The following is a 19,776-nucleotide window of genomic DNA, read 5'->3' on the forward strand; positions in this document are numbered from 1 at the left end:
AAGCACAATCGGTTAGCATCTGGAAGAATGCTGGTACTCTGGTTTCTGTTCGGAGGCTCCGCCATAGTATGCAAAGTCTGTGTAGAATTTGGCAGGTAGACGGTGTGCAGGTCCTATGATGTTCGTGATGCAGCTGCTATTTCGTTCCAGGTTCATCGCAGGACAAATCGCGGGACAAATCGCGGGCGACCTTCCCCACTTCCGCGAAAAACGGTGTGAGAAACGGTGAAGGATTGTTGACTTGTAAGCTGTCCCCAGCTGGCCACGACGGATAGGAGGGGTGCCTTGCCTGAGGCGCCCTGCAGCTAACAGCTGAGTCTGAAGTCAAGAATTGGTCCTTTGCGTGTCGACCTGACCCAAAGGAGGAAACGCTCATGCTCCAATATTCGCGATAGGGGAATAAAGAGCACTGAGCGAAATCGGACGTTGGCTGGTCCTCTGCAGATGGTGGATGACAGGATTGACGCGCCAAGTCCGGAGGAGGTTGGAGGGCGGACGCCTCGAGTTCTGGTGCGCGGGAGCGGGTGCCAGGGGCGTCTGTGAGTGCTGGGGTCCGCTGCCGTCTGCTGCAGTCGGCGCAGGACGGCACGAGGTGACTCGATGTGAAGGGTGCGGGCCGTCGCATTCGCTGACGCCAAAGTCAAGTGACCGAAAACTCATGCGGGGCGTCCTGCAGCCGAAATGGAGGACCCAAGGCCAGGTTTGTATACGAATCCTACTGGGCCATGCATGTCGCCGTGCAACGAAAGAGTTTGAAGGGAAAATCATCGACTCACCTGTCCAATACGCCATCAATACCACCCACCCTTCCGGGCCCGGCCAGCGCGAGCCAGTGCAGCAATGACGCGAACCCGGATAGCCAAGGCATGCGTCTCTCCAGCTCAACAAGCTGCGATACGCAGCTCCACAACCTCATGCTCAGCATGGGCCGTTTAGCAGCGACTGGGCGCATCGTTGCAGGTGGGTTGCCCTGAGGATCCTGCCACTGGTGGTCTCCTACTGCGGGTGACCGACTGCCAATTCCTGGGGAAGATCGAACTGGCAGGGCAGAGGACCTTACTGCAGCGAGGACCACGGTACGAAACCATGTGAACGCCAAAATGGCATATTGAAGGATGGTCCAGAAAACGTCGGTCGGAACGACAGAAGTGATCCCGTGTTGCATCTCCTTCCGTGACGAAGGCCTGGGGTCAGCTGGATCAGGAACCGGTGCGGACAACAAGCCATAGCGATCGAGAGAGTTCTGCGGCAGCTCCTCTTTCTCTTGACCTTCGGGAGGCGGCTGCAGCACCTCGGCGACCTTCGTGATGCCTTCCCACAGAAGCCACCCCTCACAGGCCTTGCCGCTGATACCATTGCCCAAAATCATCTCGGCGAAGATTTCAACGACAAGGGCTCGCAAGCAACCATTTTCCAGGTCCTCGGTGGGCAGCAGGACAGCTAACAACCCCTGAACCAGCATTTGACGCCACACGGATTCGTTTTCACGTTGCTCAAGCACGCTGGAGGGTATGGATTCGGAGGGAACAGGCGAAAGCGCAGGGTGCGGGTGCAAGGCGTGGTAGACGACACGAGGATCAGAGACTAGAGACTGGGGACCGCTCGTCTGTTCCTGTGCAATACGGAACGCTATCTGTGTTGTAAAATCATCCATTCACAAGTAAAGGCTGGAGCGCAGTTCCGTACCTTTGAGGTGGTCTTCCAAGAGACCTGGTATCTCATCGAAACACAAGGCTTCTAGGTCAACCTTCCGAAGTCGCTGCTCCAGAGCGCGTGTACAATGTGCGATAATCTGCATCACCTCGTTCACAAACACTTGGTCTGGTGTGATCTTCGAGTACCATGTCTGCACGAACTCCTTTATGATAACCGATATGATGGCATACAGCTGCATGTCGACGGCATTAGAGCTGGTCAAAGGTGGGAGCACCTCCTCTATGGGCCTCGGTGTGCCTCTGCCCTTCTCCGAAGGCCCGAGGAGCTCTTTGCCGGAGCATAGCGTCCGTCGAATAAAAGCTGCTGTCGCGTCGTCCGAAAGGAAGTCATCCGGTTTCCGTGCTTTAGAGGAACGCGTCAGGGCTGGTCCATGGCTGTTAACGACGTCGTTTCCACCAGCAGCTCCAGCGGTGGTGCGCGAGGACGTCTGTGAGACCGCTGCTTGTCCATGTATGCTATCGGTCATCGCCAGATCCTTCTCATTGTTACCTGAAGTTTAACAGGACCTGGGCTTGAAGAGCAAAGGCGGAGGCCCGCGGGGATAACGAAACTGGGCGTCCTTGTTTGGCGTGTCACTGGAAACGATGACGAGGAGTAAGCACGGAATATTAGTACTGCCGATGTCCCGACGTCCCTGCTTGGTTCGCAGCAATAGATAACCTGAACTACTAGTGGATATATACATAACAGGCCATCACGTCTCACTAGATCAGCATGGCGCCAGAGGCTCACGGTAGGTTATATCCGATGATATTCTAACAGCACCCTAATTGGTTCCAGGTTCCAGACCAGACATTGAAGCTGAGCTCAAAGATATCGTTCAAAACCTGTACAACCTCATTGTGCAGGCATACGACCACCAAGGCGCACCTACGCAAGATGCGATGAAACGAGAAATGTACGGGTCAGCGCTCCTTGAGTTAAGATCCACAAATTAATCCTCCAAAAGCGCCTCTCTCGTTCAGAATCTGGTCAAACTCAGTCGTGATGCGCCCTCTGTCACGCTCCGCATCCCTCCCGAAGTGGTGAATTACGTCGAACTGTCACGGAACCCTGACATCTTCACCCGTGAATTCGTCGAGATGGTCCAGCGGCTGAACCAGAAGCTGAAGGGTCGCTCCGACGCGTTCCGCTTGTTGCGGGATTCGCTGGCAAAAGATATCGTTGCTACCATTCCGGAGTTGAAGGATGATGTGATTAGGGTCCTGGAAACTACGGGGGACTCCCTCCCAACTTGAGGATCATTTAGATTGGCGCACTGCTTTACACCAAGAGAGAGTGCGACTCCGAGTGCTGCATACTACCACGATGCCACTGACTGTTCGACAACTGCCTCACGAAAGATGGATTACGCAGCAGCTCGTACGAATGTTCAGTCAAATTAGACACTTCAGGCCCTCCATCTCCGACAGGACGAGACCATTTTGGTGTTCACTTCCCACTCACATCTACCTCCAAGCAACACGCAACAAACGAAAGTGTTCAGGTACAGGCGGAACACAACCTCATTGCTCCATTGCCACTTTCTAACTCTGAAGAAGCAAGAGGAGTCGCCGATTCGAAGTTGTTGGTAAGACGTGCAGGCTGCATTTGGCATATGGGTTCTGCATGACGAAGGCTTGCAGCTGGGGATACCGTATTGAACACATTGAAGGAGTTCCCGGAAGTTGCTAGATGGATAACAATGAAAGTGCTACTCAGTGCATACCCCTTGCCTCTACCCATTATCCATGTGCTCCAGTGATCCACTCGCAGTCCCTCGAACGCAGTACTCCCCATCCTCTTCAGCTACTCTTCACAACCGAATCCCTACAAGACCTACCCTTGCACATCCCCCACTTAAATCCAGCCAGAAGCCGCAAAAAAAAAACCCGCGAAATCTTCAAACACCGCACCACCATCCAAAGAAAACAAAACCGATGCTGAAGACGGGAAGGCAATGGCAAGCTTCATCCGTGTCGGTCTGCTCCACGTAAATAAGAACGTCATCTTTCACTGCCCTACGGACTGCAAAACCAAATAAATTATTTGAAACATAACTGCTCTCTGTCTGTGCTTTATCGTGTACCGTTGATTTTACAAATACCCCTTTTCAAACGGAGGAGAACTTCAATGCGTCGCTCGGGAATACCGGGTGCGCGGGGAGACGACTCAGACGAGATTCATGAGGGCTGGTTTTAACAAAGCAAATGAGATATACACAAGTAAAAAAAAAGCCAAAAAAGAGAGGAGATATACCCTCTTCACCCCTCCAGCCCAATTATCCCGGCCCGGCACCGCACTAGGATAGATAGCCAGCGCCACATCGAAGACGGAAGAAGAACCGTCGTGCCCATCTGATACAGCGAAACTGTTGTTGTATCAAGCACGACTCCCACGTATACATTGAAGCGTCTAACGTAACACAGATTAGAAAAGTATCCATACCCCTAGGATTCTACATGTCCATGTCCTTCCGACCCGTCCTCCTCCTGTATAAATCGGGATGGTGGAGGTATTAATATGCCTAAGTAGACGTACCACCTTGGGGCACCTACCTCTATAACACCGGCAGGTACCAAGCTACATCCCCTTTGAGGCTTCACGACGTCCCTCTCTTCCCGCCTCAGCGGACCCAGCACAACGATCACACAACTTCCTTTATTCTTCATATGCCAGTCACCAGTCACCTACCCCCAAAGCCGCCATGTACCTCAGACCGAGCCCATCACTCCATCCCCCTAAACCCCGCAATCCACACTCACCCACCATCATCCTTCACACCTCACACTCGCCACACCACACACCCAAGCACCCCAGCACCCATCAAACACACATCCCATCAAAGATTCGAAAAAAATCCCATTCCCACACTCAACTCGTCGCCCTCCGCGGTCTAGCAAAAACCTCTTTATTCCATGGAGTTGTAATCCAGAGACCCCCACGCCACAAAAAAGGGAGAGTCTAAATAGATAGGAATGTGGGAAGGTCCGTCCGTCCGTCCGTCGCCTTCCACAGGTAGAAAGAAAGATTGTACATTAGGACAGGATACCGAGAAACGCAAGCCAAACCCAAGAAGCCCAAAAGGCATCCCATGCCCATCCCATCCCATGCCATCCAATCCGGACCGGACCCACGGGCCCCAAAGACGGGGGCCCCAGTGATAAACGCCTACCCATGCAACACAAAACACAATGGCCTTTCAGCCAAGAAGGTCCAAATCGGCAAAGAAAAACATGAAAAAGTCAGAACAGCCTTCTAACCACCCACGGCCCTCTAGTCCCCAAGAACCAAAACCCCAATGCACCGACGCAGAACCGCCACCGTCGTCATATCACCGAAACGCCCTTGCCGGAAAGACACCCCGACTCACGCTCTCCAGCTTCAAGCACTGATACGGACTAGACTGAGGATCGCAATACAAGCCCTCCAGCTTGCCGTCCTCCCTCCGGAGGCAGACGTAGTAGAACCCGCTGATCGTGAGTCCGCAATTCGAGTCGACGAACGTGGACACGTATTCATCCGACATCGCCTCGCCACTGCCCTCATGCTCGAATCCGTGGCTCTCGCCCGCGGGCGACGCCGAGTCCGGGCACTTTTTCACAAAGCACCGCTCCTTCCAGCGCATCAGGATCCAGTCTCTAGCGAGCATGTCGTAGAAATGTCGATTGGTCAGGCCGAGGGCTAATTGCTCGACGGAATAGCCGCGGAAACACGGCAGCTTGTGCCAATATGTCGCATCGTTTGCTGCCGTGGACTTGAAGGACTCGGTCAGTAGGGTGTGCTGCTTGAAGTCTAGGATTTCGCCTTCCAGGTACGTGGTTATCGAGGACATGCGAGCGCATGAAGGGATGCTGTCCCCCCCGCCGGATGACTGATGTGAATGCGGATGTGAAGGGACGTTATATGCCTCCATTGTCGCAGACAAAGACATGTTCTCGTAGTCGACTGCATGTATGGTAACTTTGACGGGCCAGCGATCCTGCTGCGGATTATGTGATAGAACCGTGTCTGGACCAGGTAAAGGCAAATGTCGCTCATGGGCGGGTATGTACTCGGGGCCCAGCGGCCCTGAATAATCGAAGAGTGTGGAGGTAAGGTAGTCGCCGTTGCGGAAGCGATAGAGCGTGTTGCTTACGGCGGATGTCGTCACGGTCGTCGAGAGAGAAGTCGCATGCTGACAACCAGAGAGAATGGCACCTGGTGCGAGCCATGAGCTGGGAGGTGGAGGAGGAATAGCAAGGGTATGAAGGAGGAAATCAGGTTCGGGTTCGACGTTGTCCTGGAGGAGTCCTGCTTCTACGGCGTACTCGCGACCGTCAAGAATGTTGTCCACATGTCGTATCCTCGAGAGGTATCTGATCGTCCGCTCGAACAAGGCAGATGCAGCTGGAGCGGGTTTTTCGGAGTCATCGATCCAATGCCCTAGCCGCCGGGGGTCAGATCTGGGGGGCAAAAAGCGATCTCTCCTTATTTGTTCGCGTTCTGCCAGATCCAGGTACGGGTTGCGATTACGGTTTCTTTCGCGCTCGCGGTCGCGCTCAATTTCCATCTCAAGCATCGACCGGCGCGCCGCCAGCCGCTGGATCGCCAGCGGCCTCGTGTCAGAGGCATTTGAAGTACTATAGGGGTCTCGCGCCATAGTGCGATCAGGTGATCTGCTGGTGTGATCTGGGGACCCGTTAAGGACGTGTGCGTTTCGTCGGGAGGCGAGTGCTGAACGCAGCCAGCTCGCGGAGGCGGAAGACTGGTTGGAGTTCAGCGGCCGTGATGAGTGTTGAGAAGGTATGCGCGACTGGCGGCGGCCGTCCGGATGTGGACTCGGCCGCGCACTTGCCATTTCAGCAAGCATTTGGTCCAGCTCGTCCTCGCCGGCCGCCTCGTCTGCTTCGTTCACTTCGTTCGCTTCGTTTGCGGGGGACCAGTCGTAGAGGTAGTTCTCGCGCGGGACTCGATCGCCATAAGAGGTACCCGGTGGATCGTGAATGCGCCTCAGCCGATTCATGACACGGCGCAATCTGTCCTGCTGCTCCGAGTCGCTGCGCTGCCGCCGTGAGCGCTCCATGTTGGTTTCTGGGGGTTCAAAGGGTTCGGTGGGCTGCTCTACCGTCTCGGTGGTCAGCGTATCGGCCAGATGGAGCCCTTCCCGGGTGACTGGCTCCAACTCACGCAATGCCGAGGGGTACGAAGGGGAGGCCAAACGGGGTGCCAAATCCTGCGCAGATTGTCAGTTGCACGATCAAAATTCCCATCTCCGAGGCGCGAGTGGCAGAGGAGGCGGTGTGCAGACGTACGGGAGGGCTCGTTTCTCGGGAGTTGGCGGGTGGCATGGTGCAGCTGCGATGCGCAGCTTAGGGACACCAGCAATCAGCAGTTGTATTCTCGGGGCCGTGAAGCGGTAATGGATTGGGAATGCATTTCAGATCGAGAGACGGCGCAAAGGGCCTGTGGGCTTTGTGGGTCGGCAAGATGTAGTAATAGGATGTATGCTGAGGAGTGATTGATAACATGGCGGTCGGCAGGTGGAGAGGGGACACGTGCGCCAAGTCTCGAGGCTGGCCAACTTCCCCCACACAAACCAAAAGCCAACTGGAAGACCGCTCCTCATCCCACGCTTCGCAAAAAGCTCGGATGTCCAGACATGCACAGCCACATTCACTCCCGGAACTCAGAGTTCCTCCAAAGTACAGCGGAGTAACAAACATATCATGCAGCGCACACGTAAACCTCACCATCAACCCTATGGAACTTCGCAGGTATAGCAAGATATGTGGACGAGTGCCCATCTTTTTTTATTATCTTTGAACTACTTGTAGAAGCAAGCTTCTGTCCAGCATCCGTTTCACTCCACCAGGAAGTGCTTCTCCCAGGACCCAGTCCGGAAGTGTAGGAGAGATGGCCCTACAGTCCCTTGTTCCCAGTAGGCGCAGAAGGTGGAAAGAAGTCCAGAGACGCGGATGCTGAGATTTGGAGTCGTTTGTTCCGCAAGCAGAATTCCGACTCCAAGCCCCGAGGAGCGCGAACTGGCGCGCGGTTTCCCCTCGACCCGTGTGTTCTGGACCTGACCACCCTCCGATCCTCCTGTTTCCCAAGAGACGGTCATTACACAGCATCCCAGATGCATGTATGGAGTTTGCCGCTGCCTTCCGGCATGTCCAGCTGGCACTCGATGCCAGTCCGGGTTGGCGATGAACGTGACCTGTCATATCCTCATGAGTGGCATGCCATGCTCAATGAAGAGATGCCAGCCGTCGTCCAATGCGACATTACAATAAAAAAAAAGAAAAAAAGACCGAGTGTGCCTGCCCGGGAGCCGTGAGGCTATAACCATCTTCGTAAAATGCCCAACATGCAAACCTCCCAGAGATGCAATAACCATGAATGAACGAGACCTGGTCCGGCCGCTGTATGCAAAAGCAACAAAAGAGATGCAAGAAAACCAGACGCTCGCTAAAACAACAACAGACTAAAAACGGATATCCTAGGAAATTTGTACGAGAGAGAAGAGGAGAAGATGAAAACGAGTCGCTGAAATCGATAAACGCCGTCCCATGCTATGGTTAGATGCTGCCATATATCGCTCGTGCACGTCGGAGTCAGCTCGTAGTATCGGTTCTCGCACGCGTCCGCGCGAAGACGTTGATGCCACTGTGTGGAAGATCCGGATGACTGGCCAGGTCCAGGCACGCAGGCAGACTGCGACAGAGGTAGGGAACCACAATACACTTCGACACCTAAGTGAAGGCGGCATATTGCGGTGCGAAACCCGTGTCCCAGCCGAATCCACCGCTGAAGCCACTGCTCATCATGCTTGACCCGCATTGCTGAGCAAGAACGCTGGGAAGCGGCAGCGCGGGGATGGGCGCGACGGCCTGAGGCGGACTGTAGTACTGGCTCGTAGTATGGTAGGGTGAGCCCAACGAAGGCGTTGGCGACGGCAGTTGAATATCACTGACGGGCATTGTACTCCAGAAGGATGGCTGTGTCTCGCTGCAGGTGGTAATGGTCGGGCTTGGAGTAGACGGGACGACCCTCCAAGACTCAACGGGCGCAGGAAGGGGCTGGGGGACATGCTGTCCCGGTTGCCACCAGTTTACAGCGCCAGTTGAGCTTGGAAGAAGTTGGGCTGCTGGTCGGACGACTTCGACGATCCTGGGAGGAGGAGGGAGCAGCGGGAGGAACAATCCCATGATGGCATTCTTGACATCCTCACCTCGGCCCTCGAGAAGCTCTCCCGCGCCCTCCTCCTCCATCCCTTCCAGAGCGCGCACACCCGTTCGGAAGACGTAGCGGTTAACGGCCTGAACGAATTCCTCCTGCAGCTTCTTCAGCTGAGCTTCCTTTTCCGGCCAGTTCCAAGTGGTAGCAGACACATCGACGGAATAGATGTCCTTGTGGTACTCGACGAGCGCCTCGATGGTCTCGGGTGTAAGCTTGAAGGCAACCTCATGCTGTGAGACCATGTCAACGTGCACGACATATGCCTCGATATGGATGAGCTGATAATTGAACAAGGCCTCGACCAGCGGGTTGGGATCCTTGCGCAACTCGGAGTCCGGGGCCTTCGGGACCATGATGGAGCATAGCGACCAGATGGCATTGGAGCCCGAGAGTGTCTCGGTGAGACAGCGCGTGTGTTGTTGAACGCTGTTCAGTGGGCGCTTGACTCGGTTTACCCGCTTGAGGGTCTGCGTCAACCATGGCTCCACCTTGGAATTCAGAACGACGTTAACGGTGGATCGAGGTGCGAAGGCCGCCGCCGAGGCTGGTAATAATGATATGGGCATTATGGCTTGGCGAATAATTGTGTAGAGCGATATACGGCGGGAAGTGATATTAGACGACGGGACGGCAAGAATCGGGTATCAAACGTAGAAGAGAAAGGAACGAAAAAAAAGTGTCTCGAGCGGATGAGGTTGACAAGGTCGCCTTGGTGGAGAGGAGAAAAGAAGGGTACGGGCGAATGAGGAGGGGAGAAGGCGAGGTGGGAGGAGGGAGGGTAGGGAAGGCTAAGGGTGGAGGGTGCGATGTCTCTTAAGAGGACTGACGAGGGGGGAGGATGGGGCCTGCTTCGGGGTGGCCACAGGCTGGACCAGGGTGTATGCACACTGCCCCGTCCGGACGCAATAATGCCCTTCTTCTAGCTTGCTTGATCGTGCATATTCTTTACGGCGACGACGCAAGCTGCAGGTCAACTCTTCGGGACTGATTCAATCTGACCCGTGCTGCTCACGCCGCTCAAAGGCGTGGATAGGCGGGGGCACGGTTAGGTCTCCATACCAGCCAGATCGCCGTTGTCGCCATGCGAGCGCAAACTTTATGTCGACCACCCAGAGGGAGAAGAGGATAGTGGGCAGCAGACCAAAGGGCGTCCTATCAGCCTTCCTTGTGGAAATAACAAAGTCCGGATGGCCAGCCAGCCCGCTACAGAGTGCGGCAAGGCAGCTGAGGGTGATCAGGGCCAGAAGCAACTTGCAGACGGGCAGAACTTGGGTTGTATGCAGTCCGCCCAGCATCATCATACCGTACCACCCACTGCCGCAAGTAAAAGATGTTGCTAATGAAGCCGCCGCTGGGACTGCACTTCTGTCGGGCCGCCCACACAGTACTGGAGGAGTGACAGTACAGTGGTATCGGACTCGTGGTGGGGGTTCCAGAAGCCTTCCCCCAACACGCAATGCAGAGGGCGCACTGCAGCGGCTTTGATGCCGCTTCGGGCGTGTGCGGATAGAGCAGAAGGAGCATTCCAGGCCGAGGTGAAGAGATCCAGTTGGGAGCTGGTGTGGGAGGGCCGACGTCGTCATCTTGGAGGCTTGACAGGTTGTCGTTGCTTGAGGCTAAAAATGGGCGAGAAACAGGCAGCCCAATCAGCTGGATAGGCGGGGATCCGAGCAGGGGTGCCATCCGCCTACAAAAGCCTGATGGGTGCCGTCGCTCATGTGATTTCCTGAGTCCCGTATTATATTGCGGTTGCGGTAGTGTTGGGAAAGGGACTTTTGACGAGTCGCCTTATTGTTGTCGAGCAGAGTCGGGCGCCTACTGCGACAATAGCGGTCACGCTCAACATTCATCGCGACAATTCTCCTTCTTCCGCCTGGAAGGCCTCGAGATGGAGACCCCGCTGGCGCAATAGCCGAGACCCACTTCTATTCTTTGCCATGCCATGTGGCTGTGCACCCACTTGGTGGCGGTGATGATCGCGTCGGCTCTGCCGAAAGTCGCTGGGGGACAACCGAGAAGAATGATTTTGAGACTGAGGCACGGGACTTTGACGAACCCGGAACATCGTTTTCATCAACGTCCAGTGTAATAAACCACCCGTGCCTCGCGTGTTATCCAGTCTGTGCTCGTCGTTGGCTTTTCCATCGCAGATCTCCGTCCACAAAGGCGACCCCGAATCCTCTGAGCAGGACCAAAAGCTGCGCCACGCGGATCCTGTTGGTGGTCCCAAGATACAAGTAGATGCCGTGGCTATCAACTGTACTGTGATATCCGAGGCTTCCTTGACTGTTGCCCCAACTGGGCGATTCATCATTTCGAAGGATGGGAACCTCTGTTTGGAAAAATCCATCCAACAAACGGAACACGTCGCTTAAACTAACCACTCATCCCAAGATGCGCATTATTTTCTCCCGCATTTGGCATTTGCCTCCATGGTAGTTGCGTCGGCTCTCAGCTGGTCAAGGGTCGTGTCGAGCTGGCCTGCATTCTTTTTTGGACCGCTATCCATCGAGTTGATATCCGCAACCTCAACAACTTGAAACAAAGATTCCGTCGTCTGCGAATGACGATTGCAGCCCAGCATGTCTACACCTCTGGCCGTTTCAGACATCGTGGGCGAGTCTCTCTCTCTCTCGTCTCCTGCACTCTGTATGCACGGCGACGTGGTCCGTGGGTGAGTCACTTGAGCCATTTCCCTCGACCGTTCAACAAGTCCAGATAGACACTCTCCCCACAAATAGACATCTCCTTTCGCCTCTGCCCGGGCTTCTGCTCTCGCCTCCTGGTCCCTGTTTCGATCCCGCTGTTCTCGTCCGCCTGATCTCGCCTGGCTCCCGTCCACGGGAGCACGGGACCTGGGGTTGCCGCCTCGATCTGATCTCGCGGGGAGATCGATCACGAGGGCTTCGCTCGACGAGACCCGATTTGTCTCCTTCTCTTAACGCTGATGAATTTCCGTGTTCCCGACTCTTTCTGTGCCTCGGGCGGCAACAGCGCTCTACACAGTCTTGCTGAGCACGGCTCGGTCCCTGAACTTTCTCTTGTTCGCCGCTCTTTCCATCCATGATCATCAATCACTTCGGGAATCCCATATCTACCCCCTACCAGTCATATCATCCATTCGCAATCACGAGACCTCCATTCTTGGGGGAAGGGGTCGTTCACGTCTCCAATCGCAGAACTAGCACACATCCCAGGGCTCCTGTTGGTACTTCCATACTTAAATGCCGCAGAAATGTACGCATAGGAGGCATGTCCCAAGCTGAATACGGGAAACAAGTATATCAGAAAGGGCTGGCTTGAGGAGTTGAAAGTCCAATTTGTTCTCCAACGGAGGTGCTCTTTAGCTTGGGTCCATTCTTACGCTTTGCCAGTTTAGGAAAGGAGCAAGGCCGCGATTTTCACCGTGCCGCCAGCTTGTCGAAACCTTTGGAAACAATAAACACTCACGCAGCTGATGGGATAGGTGTCTCTTGGAAGTTATTCTGTCTTGCAGAGCTGGTTTCAAGGACTGTAGGTATACAATTTCCCTGCCTATTGCCTCATTGCATGCTCGACGTCACTTTTAGACCGAGGACAGAAGAGATAATGTTGAAAATGCTTGTCGTTATTTCTCTATTGATTGGTATGCCGTAATGGCAAAGTTATCGTTATGGTCATGATCCTACTCCCCCCTCCCCTCCCCCTGTCAAGATTCTGGTAATACACAGTACACTGTTCATACACAGCTACTCCCTCCGTCTAAACCTCGTCTTGAACTCCGACTGCCTTACAAACCAAGCATTATGCGTCTTCCACTCCGCATCCGGGCGGTCCAATTCAATCTACACGAAACGTTAGCCCTCCATCTCACACACCCCAGCTGACATTCACCTACCTCAAACCTTCTCAGGAAACTCGGCACCAACTTGTAAATCTCCAACAGACTGACATTCTTGCCGATGCAGGTCCGCGCTCCCGCTCCGAACTGGAACATGGTCCCCCTCATCTCCCTCTGCTTCTCGGGCGACGCCTCGATCCACCTCTCGGGCCGGAACGCATCGACGTCGCTGCCAAACACCTCCGGCCGTCGATGCAGGACCCACGCATTGCATCCCACAATCGTACCTCCCGGGATGAATTCCCCGAGTATGTTCATACCCTGGGGCGGCACGATGCGCTCGAGGATCAAGCCCGCGGCGGGATGCAGCCGGAACGATTCCTGGATGACGGCGTCGAGGTACGGGAGTCTCTGGGACTCGGACCACGACACCGTCTTATCCTCGCGAGCTTCGATGATGCCGTTGGCGACTGCGTCGTCGATCTCTCGCATCAGTTTCTGATAGACGCGTGGGTGTTTCAGCAGGAAGTAGAAGACGCTGGATAACGAGATCGCGGTCGTCTCTGAGCCGGCGAAAACCATCGAGGTGCACGAAGCCAGGATCTGCATGTCCGTCATGAATTCCGGGTGATCGTGCGCCGCCTGTGCGAACTTGGAGAGGAGGTCGACGCCGCGAGGGTTCGTATTCCCTTCGGAAAGTCCATACGTCTTGATCTTTTGAATCTCTCCGGCGCGCTCATTGGAGCGCTTGAGTGCAAACTCGGTGACGGGGAAGACGGTCTTGGTAAGTCCAATGCGCTGCGCAAACAGACTGATGGGATTCTTCTCCAGAAACAGATCCAGAGTTGGTATCTGGCCGATCTGTGGAAGTCAGTATGCCGCGTGCTATATAAGCCTTTTTGAGCGCTTACCGGTCCTGCGTAACTGAGGAATTTCTTGAGAAAAGCGATGATACCATCAACATCCCTATTCTCCTCGATGAACCCCAGACGCTTGCTCCAGGTCAGATCGCCAATAACGTCAAAGGCGAAGAATTGCAGCCATTGAGCAAAGTCGCATTCCCTGCCAGTATTCGCGTACCACTGCTCGGTCTTGTCCAGGAAGAACTTCAACGTCGAGCTGACGAGCGGTTCATAGTTGACAAGCGAGCTCATGGCAAAGGCATTGTTGACGCATCGCCTGTATTTCGCATGGTAGTCCTCGTCCGTGGTCGAGAACAGGGATTGCAAGCGTCGTCCTTTTGCAACGGCATTTTGGACAGGGTAGAAGTCGGACTATTCCTGGTTAGTCCATCTGCAGTGGGCTGTCGAAAAAGGAGCAGGCGGGAACATACCTTGACCATTCCTTTATTCAGTCCATATATAATCTTGATGGCTTTGGGATCCGCAAACGACAGTACATTCGGTCCTAACCGAACGATATCTCCATGCTCCCTGTGCAGACGTAATATTGTCCATTCATGTTTCCTCCCCAGGACATCGTAGAACCTCCACCAATTGGTGTATCCTGCCAACCAGTGACCCGGGTACTTGTTCAGCCCTTTCCAATACTTGTTGCTCAATAAATGGCCGAGGACGAGGGAAGCGAGGACGAGAGGCCAGTACTTGGCTAGAAGGGGGATCACTTCGTTGAGAAGCATATCGGGCTAATATCCGTGCGACGTGTTGAACCCTTGAGCGGACAGATATTAAGAAGGCGTTCTCTGTGTGCTCTATCTATATCTTGGGGTCTCCCAACGTCTTGTATCTATACGGTGGCTGATCCCTGCAATTCCCAGTACCGTGTCCTCCTCCATCATTGTGCTCGGCATGACGGCCTGGCTCGAGGCACAGTTCAAACCGAACCACAGGTCGGCAGTTGAGAAAGGATAGCAAGTGAAGGTCATCGAAGCCGGGGAAAGTAGCATCGCGGGAGCAAGTGGCGCACGTTCCGAGCTTGGCGGGTAGTGGATCGCGGGGGTGGGGACAAATCAGGCATTTTTATCCTCACGTCGTCCTGGATCCTGGGGATGGCTGCCAGCCGTTGGGGTGGTGTGGCCAGGTTCAGACGGTGGATTTGGATGATCTAAAAAACAATCCAATTCACATCTGAAAGGGTTGTCCAGGTTATTTGCACGGAGCCGCATTTGTTCCCCGTATCGATATATTCCATCATATCTCAGCTGCGAAAGGACCCCGTCAGCGCTCGTCACTTCTCCATGTTTGCTAACTGCGCACGCACAGCGATAAGGCCAACAGCTTCACACCAAACTGCCGACGAGCGAGGTTCTGCTTCCAAACAGGCTAGAACATGTGCTACGGTAGGAGTGGACACGGCGGCTTGAGGGGGGTGGCATTGGTCCCATCGGCAGTTCTGAGGAGCATGTTTTCTTGCGTTTGGACGAATTGCCGACGTCGAGTCGGTTTGGCGCGGTGCTTAGTCATGGCTTAGTGGGTGGCTCGGTGAATGGAGTCGGCTGGGGAAAAGCGCAACTCTAGCCTCGCTACCTGTACACCCTTTATACATACCGTAGCTTCTGGCACGACGAAAGAATTGGATGTCTCAGACTCGTCCTAGACACTTTCGTCGCTGTTCAACAATTCTCTCCCCATATAACTTCATTTCCTTAAAAGTTCTTTTTCAGTATACCCCAAGTCACGCTTTTCGTCCTGGTGAACGATGGAGGTTCCAGTCCAGGGAGAATTTAAGTACCCTGCTGGCAAGACGAAAGCAATGAAAGTTTCAAATTTCTTCTGAAACATTTGTTGGACGTTTATCAGGTGGTCTCACTCTGCATCTCTTTCGTCCTTTCAACACTTCCTTTCCAACGTTACCACTTATCTTTCTTTTGTTCATACTTTCACCTCCGAATCATCTCATCTCATCTCGTCCTGCTCTCCCCATTCCCAACACACACAAAACACATCCCTCTCACTTCCCCTTTTCAACCGCCTCATACGCCCCCCTCTTCCCCCTCCTATTCTCCTCCAACCTCCACCTCTCAATATACCCCTCCACCTCGCCCACTTCATTCCCCTCGGCCGGCACCGGCTCCCCCCACTGCAACCAAACCGGCACCACCCCCGTCCACACCCTCGCCCTCAACTCCGCATCCCTCAGATCCGCGCGATCCTCGCTGGGCCCTCCCTCGCGCACTTTGGCGCTCGCCGACTCGACCCTTACTTTCAGGATGGACGTCGAATCGAGCTCGGCTTTCGTGGGCGGGATCCGCGACTTGTCCCAGCGCTGCGGGAGGACGTTGTCGGTGATGAGCCGCATGGCGTAGAGGCGTTCGTCGGGGGACGTGACGAGGGTGGCGTGGCCGTAGGCGATGGCGGAGCGGTAGTTGCAGCTGTTGTGGAAGGGGGTGAGGGAGAGGACGAGGCCGTCGATATGCCTGCGTGAAGCTGAGCGGTCCATCCGTCTTTCGAGTGGATGCCACGAGAGATGTGTTGGATGACCGAGCATGACATGGAGAGCAGAAAAATTACGTTACCTACGTCGCAGCAACCGTAATCGGCACCCCCTCCTCCCCCGCCTCTTTCCCCTTCCTAAACATCCTCGCCGACACATACCCATGGATATAGATATCCTGCGCCGCTTCTTTGGGATCCGCGTCCGGGTTCGCAAAATCCCCCGTGCAGCCGAGCATGGGCAGCACGACGGGGAAGGGGTGCTCCGGGTCGTTGAAGGAGACGTGCAGGACGGGTGCCGTGTTGATGATGGTGTGCACGGTGCCGTAGTCGTAGTGCCTTGGGAGATGTCGTTGGTTTCTGGGCGTGAAAAAAAGGGGGGAAGGGGAAGGGTAGATAGGAGGGAAGGCAATAGCGAGAGGAATAGACATACCCCCGATTACCAAGTCTCTTCACCGTATTCACGGCTGTCTTCGCATAGGATTGCGTTTCCATTTTGCTCGAAGAACCACAGTTTGTCGAGCTGCAAGCCGACGAGGGGAAAGCGAAATGGGAAACGCTTTTCCTTCCTCAGGGTCGTTGGCAGAGCCCAGGCCGATTTGTGGAGAAAAAGGATTTAAATACTATTTTCCGGCTCTCTTAAGGTGTGACTCTTTCATGTAGGGCGTGACATCCCCATAGTCATATATGTAGTGGGTTCTGGGGGATCCTACTCGGCAGTACTTACTTGAAAAGGAAAGCGGGGTACTGTGTACATGCAGAGTACGATGGATATTGCAGGGTAGACGTGGAAAAGTGCTTTACCGCAACGTGCGCATCAATGTCAACCATGTTGGCTCTGGTAATGAGGAATACCGCTAAGTCTTAAGGCAAGCAGACCGTACTGCAGGATTTTCTACATAGCGTGTAGTTTGCGTCGGGCTTAGGAAGAGAAGACCCACCAAGGTCAACTTCGAGGTCAAATAGGCGGGCGTACGCCGTTCGCATCCTATTCCCCGCGGACAGTCTCTGGTTCAAATCAACATTCTAAAGTCATCCCATCTTTCTTCCTGGAGGTGATGATGCACAGTCACATTAGGCTTCTCTCACGAGCGGCGAAGATGCTTTCAGCTGACGGAGAACTTTTGTACCAGAGTTCTCACGATTTTGACTGATACCATACTGCCTTTATGCGTTGCTGTGTTCGTCTAATTCATCTAGCTACGTATGGTACAGACGCCCAGACCCAGGTGATCTCACAAGAAGACCTGGAGGTCAATCTCCAGCGTGCTGACAGGGTAACTGGCGAAAATTAGCATATCAACATCACATGGTCAAGTGAACACGTACGGCAGTTCGAACTTGTGGAGCACAGAAGGGTGCAAGATGCCAAAGACGCCAATCTTATGCTGCTTTCCGGCCATTTTCAGGTTGATGGAGGCTGCATGTCCCTTGAGGAAGGTCGGGTCTACACAAGCCTGTTAGCACACAGCCTTAAGCGGACATGGCTACCCCTTACCATCGACTTCTTCGATCCAGTATCCTTCGAGCTTATCGTCCTTCAGCCCCTCTTCCCGTGTTATGAAAGCGCACCTGAGCATCAGCATCAGCCTGTCCAGCAGACCATGCACCTGCTCAAACCCGCTGGTCTTCCCCATGATGGCCGCTGCGAAATGCCGTTCGTTCCGAGTCTTCCGCTCCTGGGACAGATCTATGTAACCAACATCGCTGGATTCGAAGATCTTGATGGGGACTGCATGGTGCTTGTTCGAGTTGAGGGTCTTGAGCAAACCAGGGAGGAGTGATGTCCGCACAACCTGGTACTCCGCCGTCTTTGGGTTTGCGAGCTTGATCGCCGTCTTGCCATCATCTTTCCGGTTCAGCCATTCGAAATTCTCGTCGTGCGAGCAGAGAATGAGTGGCATCACCTCGCTCCATCCGGCTGTTGCAGCTTCGAAGCGCACGATATCGGCAAGCTTGTTGATCGGAAGAGGAGCGGCTACAGCCGCTGACTTGTTGGGATAATACCGGGGTAGGCGGTTGAATCCATATGCAATAGCGAAGTCCTCCATGACATCGGCCTGGTGGAGAACGTCCGCCCGGTTTATAGGAACGGATACATCCAGGATATTGCTATCCGCTTTGGATGGCGGTACCGTGTAGCCCATACGTCCGAGCAACTTGGAAATCTCCTCGGGAGATAGATTCAATCCTGTGCACCCGTTTAGATAATCGACCTCCGCCTGCATCTGCCGAGGTGTTAGATCGGGTGCTACTCTCGACTCATTGTTGTGATCGGATATAATCTTGATCGGTTCTATCGACTCAGCGTAAGGTCCGAACATGGCCACAAGCATATGGTTCACGACCTCCACCTTTGTCTTGTCCAAGGCGGTTATTTCGATGAAGACGTTCTTTGTATTCAGTGTGATCTTGCTATGGTCCCCGTTTATTATGGGAGGGAGGGACAGGACCGTACGGTTGGCGTCGTATATCACAGGGTACACAGGCGAATCGCGAATGATGTGCAGGTATCGACCGAGATGCTTGTCTTTCTGCGGTGCTGGGTTAGAACAAGAAACGCCATGGACGAAATTTCTGCATTACCTCGTAGAACTCCATCAATTCTTTACCGTTCATCTTCTTGGTTTGATTCAGAGGGACGAACTCAATTTGCTCAGGAGGAAGGGCCTCGTATGAGAAGGGCCCCTGGATTGCTGAACCAAGTCAATCATGCGTCGTCTGGCTAGTCTCCAGCTAACTCACTGTCGAGATCGTGCGTTCCTATAGACACCAATGTCCTCTGGCGAGCAAGATTCTGGTGCAGCTTGTCCTGCAGCGCTATGAAGGAGTCATATCTGTCCTGATTAAACTCGATGTTGCGCAGGATGACGCCGGAGCAGTATCGCCGAATTTGCTCGGTCTAGCCCCAGTCAGCCACACTCATACGGACCCAGCTGCTCTTTTCGCATGTAGAAATTTACCTCCGGCTGGATTGTGAGGGTTTGCAATTCTCCGGATGGAGGCGGGGTCAGCGTCCATTTCGGTAGCTGTTGTTTCTCCAGGAAAACCCGCAGATTCAGCGCAATACCCTCGAAACATAGCATGTCATAGCGATTCGCCGGTATCTCAATCTTCAATTGAGGCGGTTGGGCAAGGTCCTCGGGCTTTTTGCTCTGGCTTGTGTCCTCGTCCAGCTCGATACCGAATTCGAAACATAGCTCGTCGAACTCGTCCGTGGTATACTCCCTCCCCAGAGCTTTGAAAAGCTCGGCTTTGTCAACTGCTATGGTGGGCATCTCGAGCGCCGGTCTGCGTAGTGTGAAGGGGAGAGTTCCCGGTGAATACTACGATGGTGGGGCAGGATCGCAGGTCGCCGTTGCGCGGGACGGAACTGTTTCTGCAGAAAAGATTAGCGGGATGTTTACAAGTAAAATAAGGCTTCATCGTGCTTCCTTAGACGTACAGAAATTCGCCGCTTTACCCCTCTGCACTCTGTCTGGTGTTGTCGACTCCAACGTACACATAAATTGTATAAATGAGTCTGAACACGGCCTTAGGTCGGCCCGATGTTTACGCTAACCATATGAAGTAGGATTACCCCCACCACAGCTACCAGGAAAAGATACTGTAGATGCGCGGGGTTGGGCAGTACAGTCGTGAAAGATG

At 54.1% G+C, this 19,776-nt stretch overlaps 7 protein-coding genes across 7 annotated transcripts; all 7 read right to left on the minus strand.

Moving 5' to 3' along the window:
- Window positions 1–772: 772 nt before the first annotated feature.
- EI97DRAFT_450650 (uncharacterized protein) lies at window positions 773–3,306 on the minus strand (the record flags this gene model as incomplete). The annotated part of the gene is made up of 4 exons (XM_033800295.1): window positions 773–942; window positions 1,015–1,629; window positions 1,687–2,090; window positions 3,248–3,306. 4 exons carry the CDS (start codon window positions 3,304–3,306, stop codon window positions 773–775), a joined length of 1,248 nt encoding a protein of 415 aa, XP_033653368.1.
- A 1,612-nt stretch (window positions 3,307–4,918) lies between these two features.
- EI97DRAFT_57071 (uncharacterized protein) lies at window positions 4,919–7,184 on the minus strand. Its single transcript, XM_033802926.1, has 3 exons — window positions 6,990–7,184; window positions 6,865–6,910; window positions 4,919–6,798 (listed from the first exon to the last, which is right to left on the minus strand). The coding sequence occupies exons 1-3, from the start codon at window positions 7,023–7,025 to the stop codon at window positions 5,030–5,032; spliced, it is 1,851 nt and encodes a 616-aa protein (XP_033653369.1). The 5' UTR covers window positions 7,026–7,184; the 3' UTR covers window positions 4,919–5,029.
- Window positions 7,185–8,165: 981 nt separating this feature from the next.
- On the minus strand, window positions 8,166–9,694 carry EI97DRAFT_57145 (uncharacterized protein). Its single transcript, XM_033802928.1, has one exon. The coding sequence runs from the start codon at window positions 9,480–9,482 to the stop codon at window positions 8,430–8,432; it is 1,053 nt and encodes a 350-aa protein (XP_033653370.1). The 5' UTR covers window positions 9,483–9,694; the 3' UTR covers window positions 8,166–8,429.
- A 936-nt stretch (window positions 9,695–10,630) lies between these two features.
- Window positions 10,631–11,443, minus strand: EI97DRAFT_57117 (uncharacterized protein). The gene has a single exon (XM_033802927.1). It carries the CDS (start codon window positions 11,264–11,266, stop codon window positions 10,763–10,765), a length of 504 nt encoding a protein of 167 aa, XP_033653371.1. The 5' UTR covers window positions 11,267–11,443; the 3' UTR covers window positions 10,631–10,762.
- Window positions 11,444–12,644: 1,201 nt separating this feature from the next.
- Window positions 12,645–14,375, minus strand: EI97DRAFT_378513 (cytochrome P450; the record flags this gene model as incomplete). Its single annotated transcript, XM_033795664.1, has 4 exons — window positions 12,645–12,740; window positions 12,794–13,597; window positions 13,648–14,010; window positions 14,070–14,375. The coding sequence occupies 4 exons, from the start codon at window positions 14,373–14,375 to the stop codon at window positions 12,645–12,647; spliced, it is 1,569 nt and encodes a 522-aa protein (XP_033653372.1).
- Window positions 14,376–15,309: 934 nt separating this feature from the next.
- On the minus strand, window positions 15,310–16,832 carry EI97DRAFT_399313 (5-nitroimidazole antibiotic resistance protein). Its single transcript, XM_033796417.1, has 3 exons — window positions 16,562–16,832; window positions 16,216–16,467; window positions 15,310–16,112 (listed from the first exon to the last, which is right to left on the minus strand). The coding sequence occupies exons 1-3, from the start codon at window positions 16,621–16,623 to the stop codon at window positions 15,647–15,649; spliced, it is 780 nt and encodes a 259-aa protein (XP_033653373.1). The 5' UTR covers window positions 16,624–16,832; the 3' UTR covers window positions 15,310–15,646.
- Window positions 16,833–16,996: 164 nt separating this feature from the next.
- On the minus strand, window positions 16,997–19,620 carry EI97DRAFT_467567 (phenylalanyl-tRNA synthetase). Its single transcript, XM_033801607.1, has 7 exons — window positions 19,574–19,620; window positions 19,092–19,507; window positions 18,874–19,030; window positions 18,715–18,824; window positions 17,627–18,662; window positions 17,458–17,575; window positions 16,997–17,409 (listed from the first exon to the last, which is right to left on the minus strand). The coding sequence occupies exons 2-7, from the start codon at window positions 19,404–19,406 to the stop codon at window positions 17,364–17,366; spliced, it is 1,782 nt and encodes a 593-aa protein (XP_033653374.1). The 5' UTR covers window positions 19,407–19,507; window positions 19,574–19,620; the 3' UTR covers window positions 16,997–17,363.
- Between the last annotated feature and the right edge of the window lie 156 nt (window positions 19,621–19,776).

The sequence above is a fragment of the Westerdykella ornata genome (genome assembly GCF_010094085.1).
Source record: "Westerdykella ornata strain CBS 379.55 unplaced genomic scaffold EI97scaffold_12, whole genome shotgun sequence".
Classification (NCBI taxonomy): Eukaryota; Fungi; Ascomycota; class Dothideomycetes; order Pleosporales; family Sporormiaceae; genus Westerdykella; species Westerdykella ornata.

What these genes read in the sequence shown, in the direction of transcription:
- EI97DRAFT_57071 (XM_033802926.1), bottom strand. Translation starts at nt 7,025, where the DNA reads ATGCCACCCGCCAACTCCCGAGAAACGAGCCCTCCC. An exon ending in CCCGAGAAACGAGCCCTCCC is followed by an intron (nt 6,911 to 6,989) that starts GTACGTCTGCAC and finishes CAATCTGCGCAG; the next exon opens with GATTTGGCACCCCGTTTGGC. An exon ending in TTCGTACCCCTCGGCATTGC is followed by an intron (nt 6,799 to 6,864) that starts GTGAGTTGGAGC and finishes CCGAGACGGTAG; the next exon opens with AGCAGCCCACCGAACCCTTT.
- EI97DRAFT_57145 (XM_033802928.1), bottom strand. Translation starts at nt 9,482, where the DNA reads ATGCCCATATCATTATTACCAGCCTCGGCGGCGGCCTTCGCACCTCGA.
- EI97DRAFT_57117 (XM_033802927.1), bottom strand. Translation starts at nt 11,266, where the DNA reads ATGGATTTTTCCAAACAGAGGTTCCCATCCTTCGAAATGATGAATCGC.
- EI97DRAFT_399313 (XM_033796417.1), bottom strand. Translation starts at nt 16,623, where the DNA reads ATGGAAACGCAATCCTATGCGAAGACAGCCGTGAATACGGTGAAGAGA. An exon ending in AAGAGACTTGGTAATCGGGG is followed by an intron (nt 16,468 to 16,561) that starts GTATGTCTATTC and finishes ACATCTCCCAAG; the next exon opens with GCACTACGACTACGGCACCG. An exon ending in CCGATTACGGTTGCTGCGAC is followed by an intron (nt 16,113 to 16,215) that starts GTAGGTAACGTA and finishes AGCTTCACGCAG; the next exon opens with GCATATCGACGGCCTCGTCC.
- EI97DRAFT_467567 (XM_033801607.1), bottom strand. Translation starts at nt 19,406, where the DNA reads ATGCCCACCATAGCAGTTGACAAAGCCGAGCTTTTCAAAGCTCTGGGG. An exon ending in CCCTCACAATCCAGCCGGAG is followed by an intron (nt 19,031 to 19,091) that starts GTAAATTTCTAC and finishes GACTGGGGCTAG; the next exon opens with ACCGAGCAAATTCGGCGATA. An exon ending in CTGGATCGAAGAAGTCGATG is followed by an intron (nt 17,576 to 17,626) that starts GTAAGGGGTAGC and finishes AGGCTTGTGTAG; the next exon opens with ACCCGACCTTCCTCAAGGGA.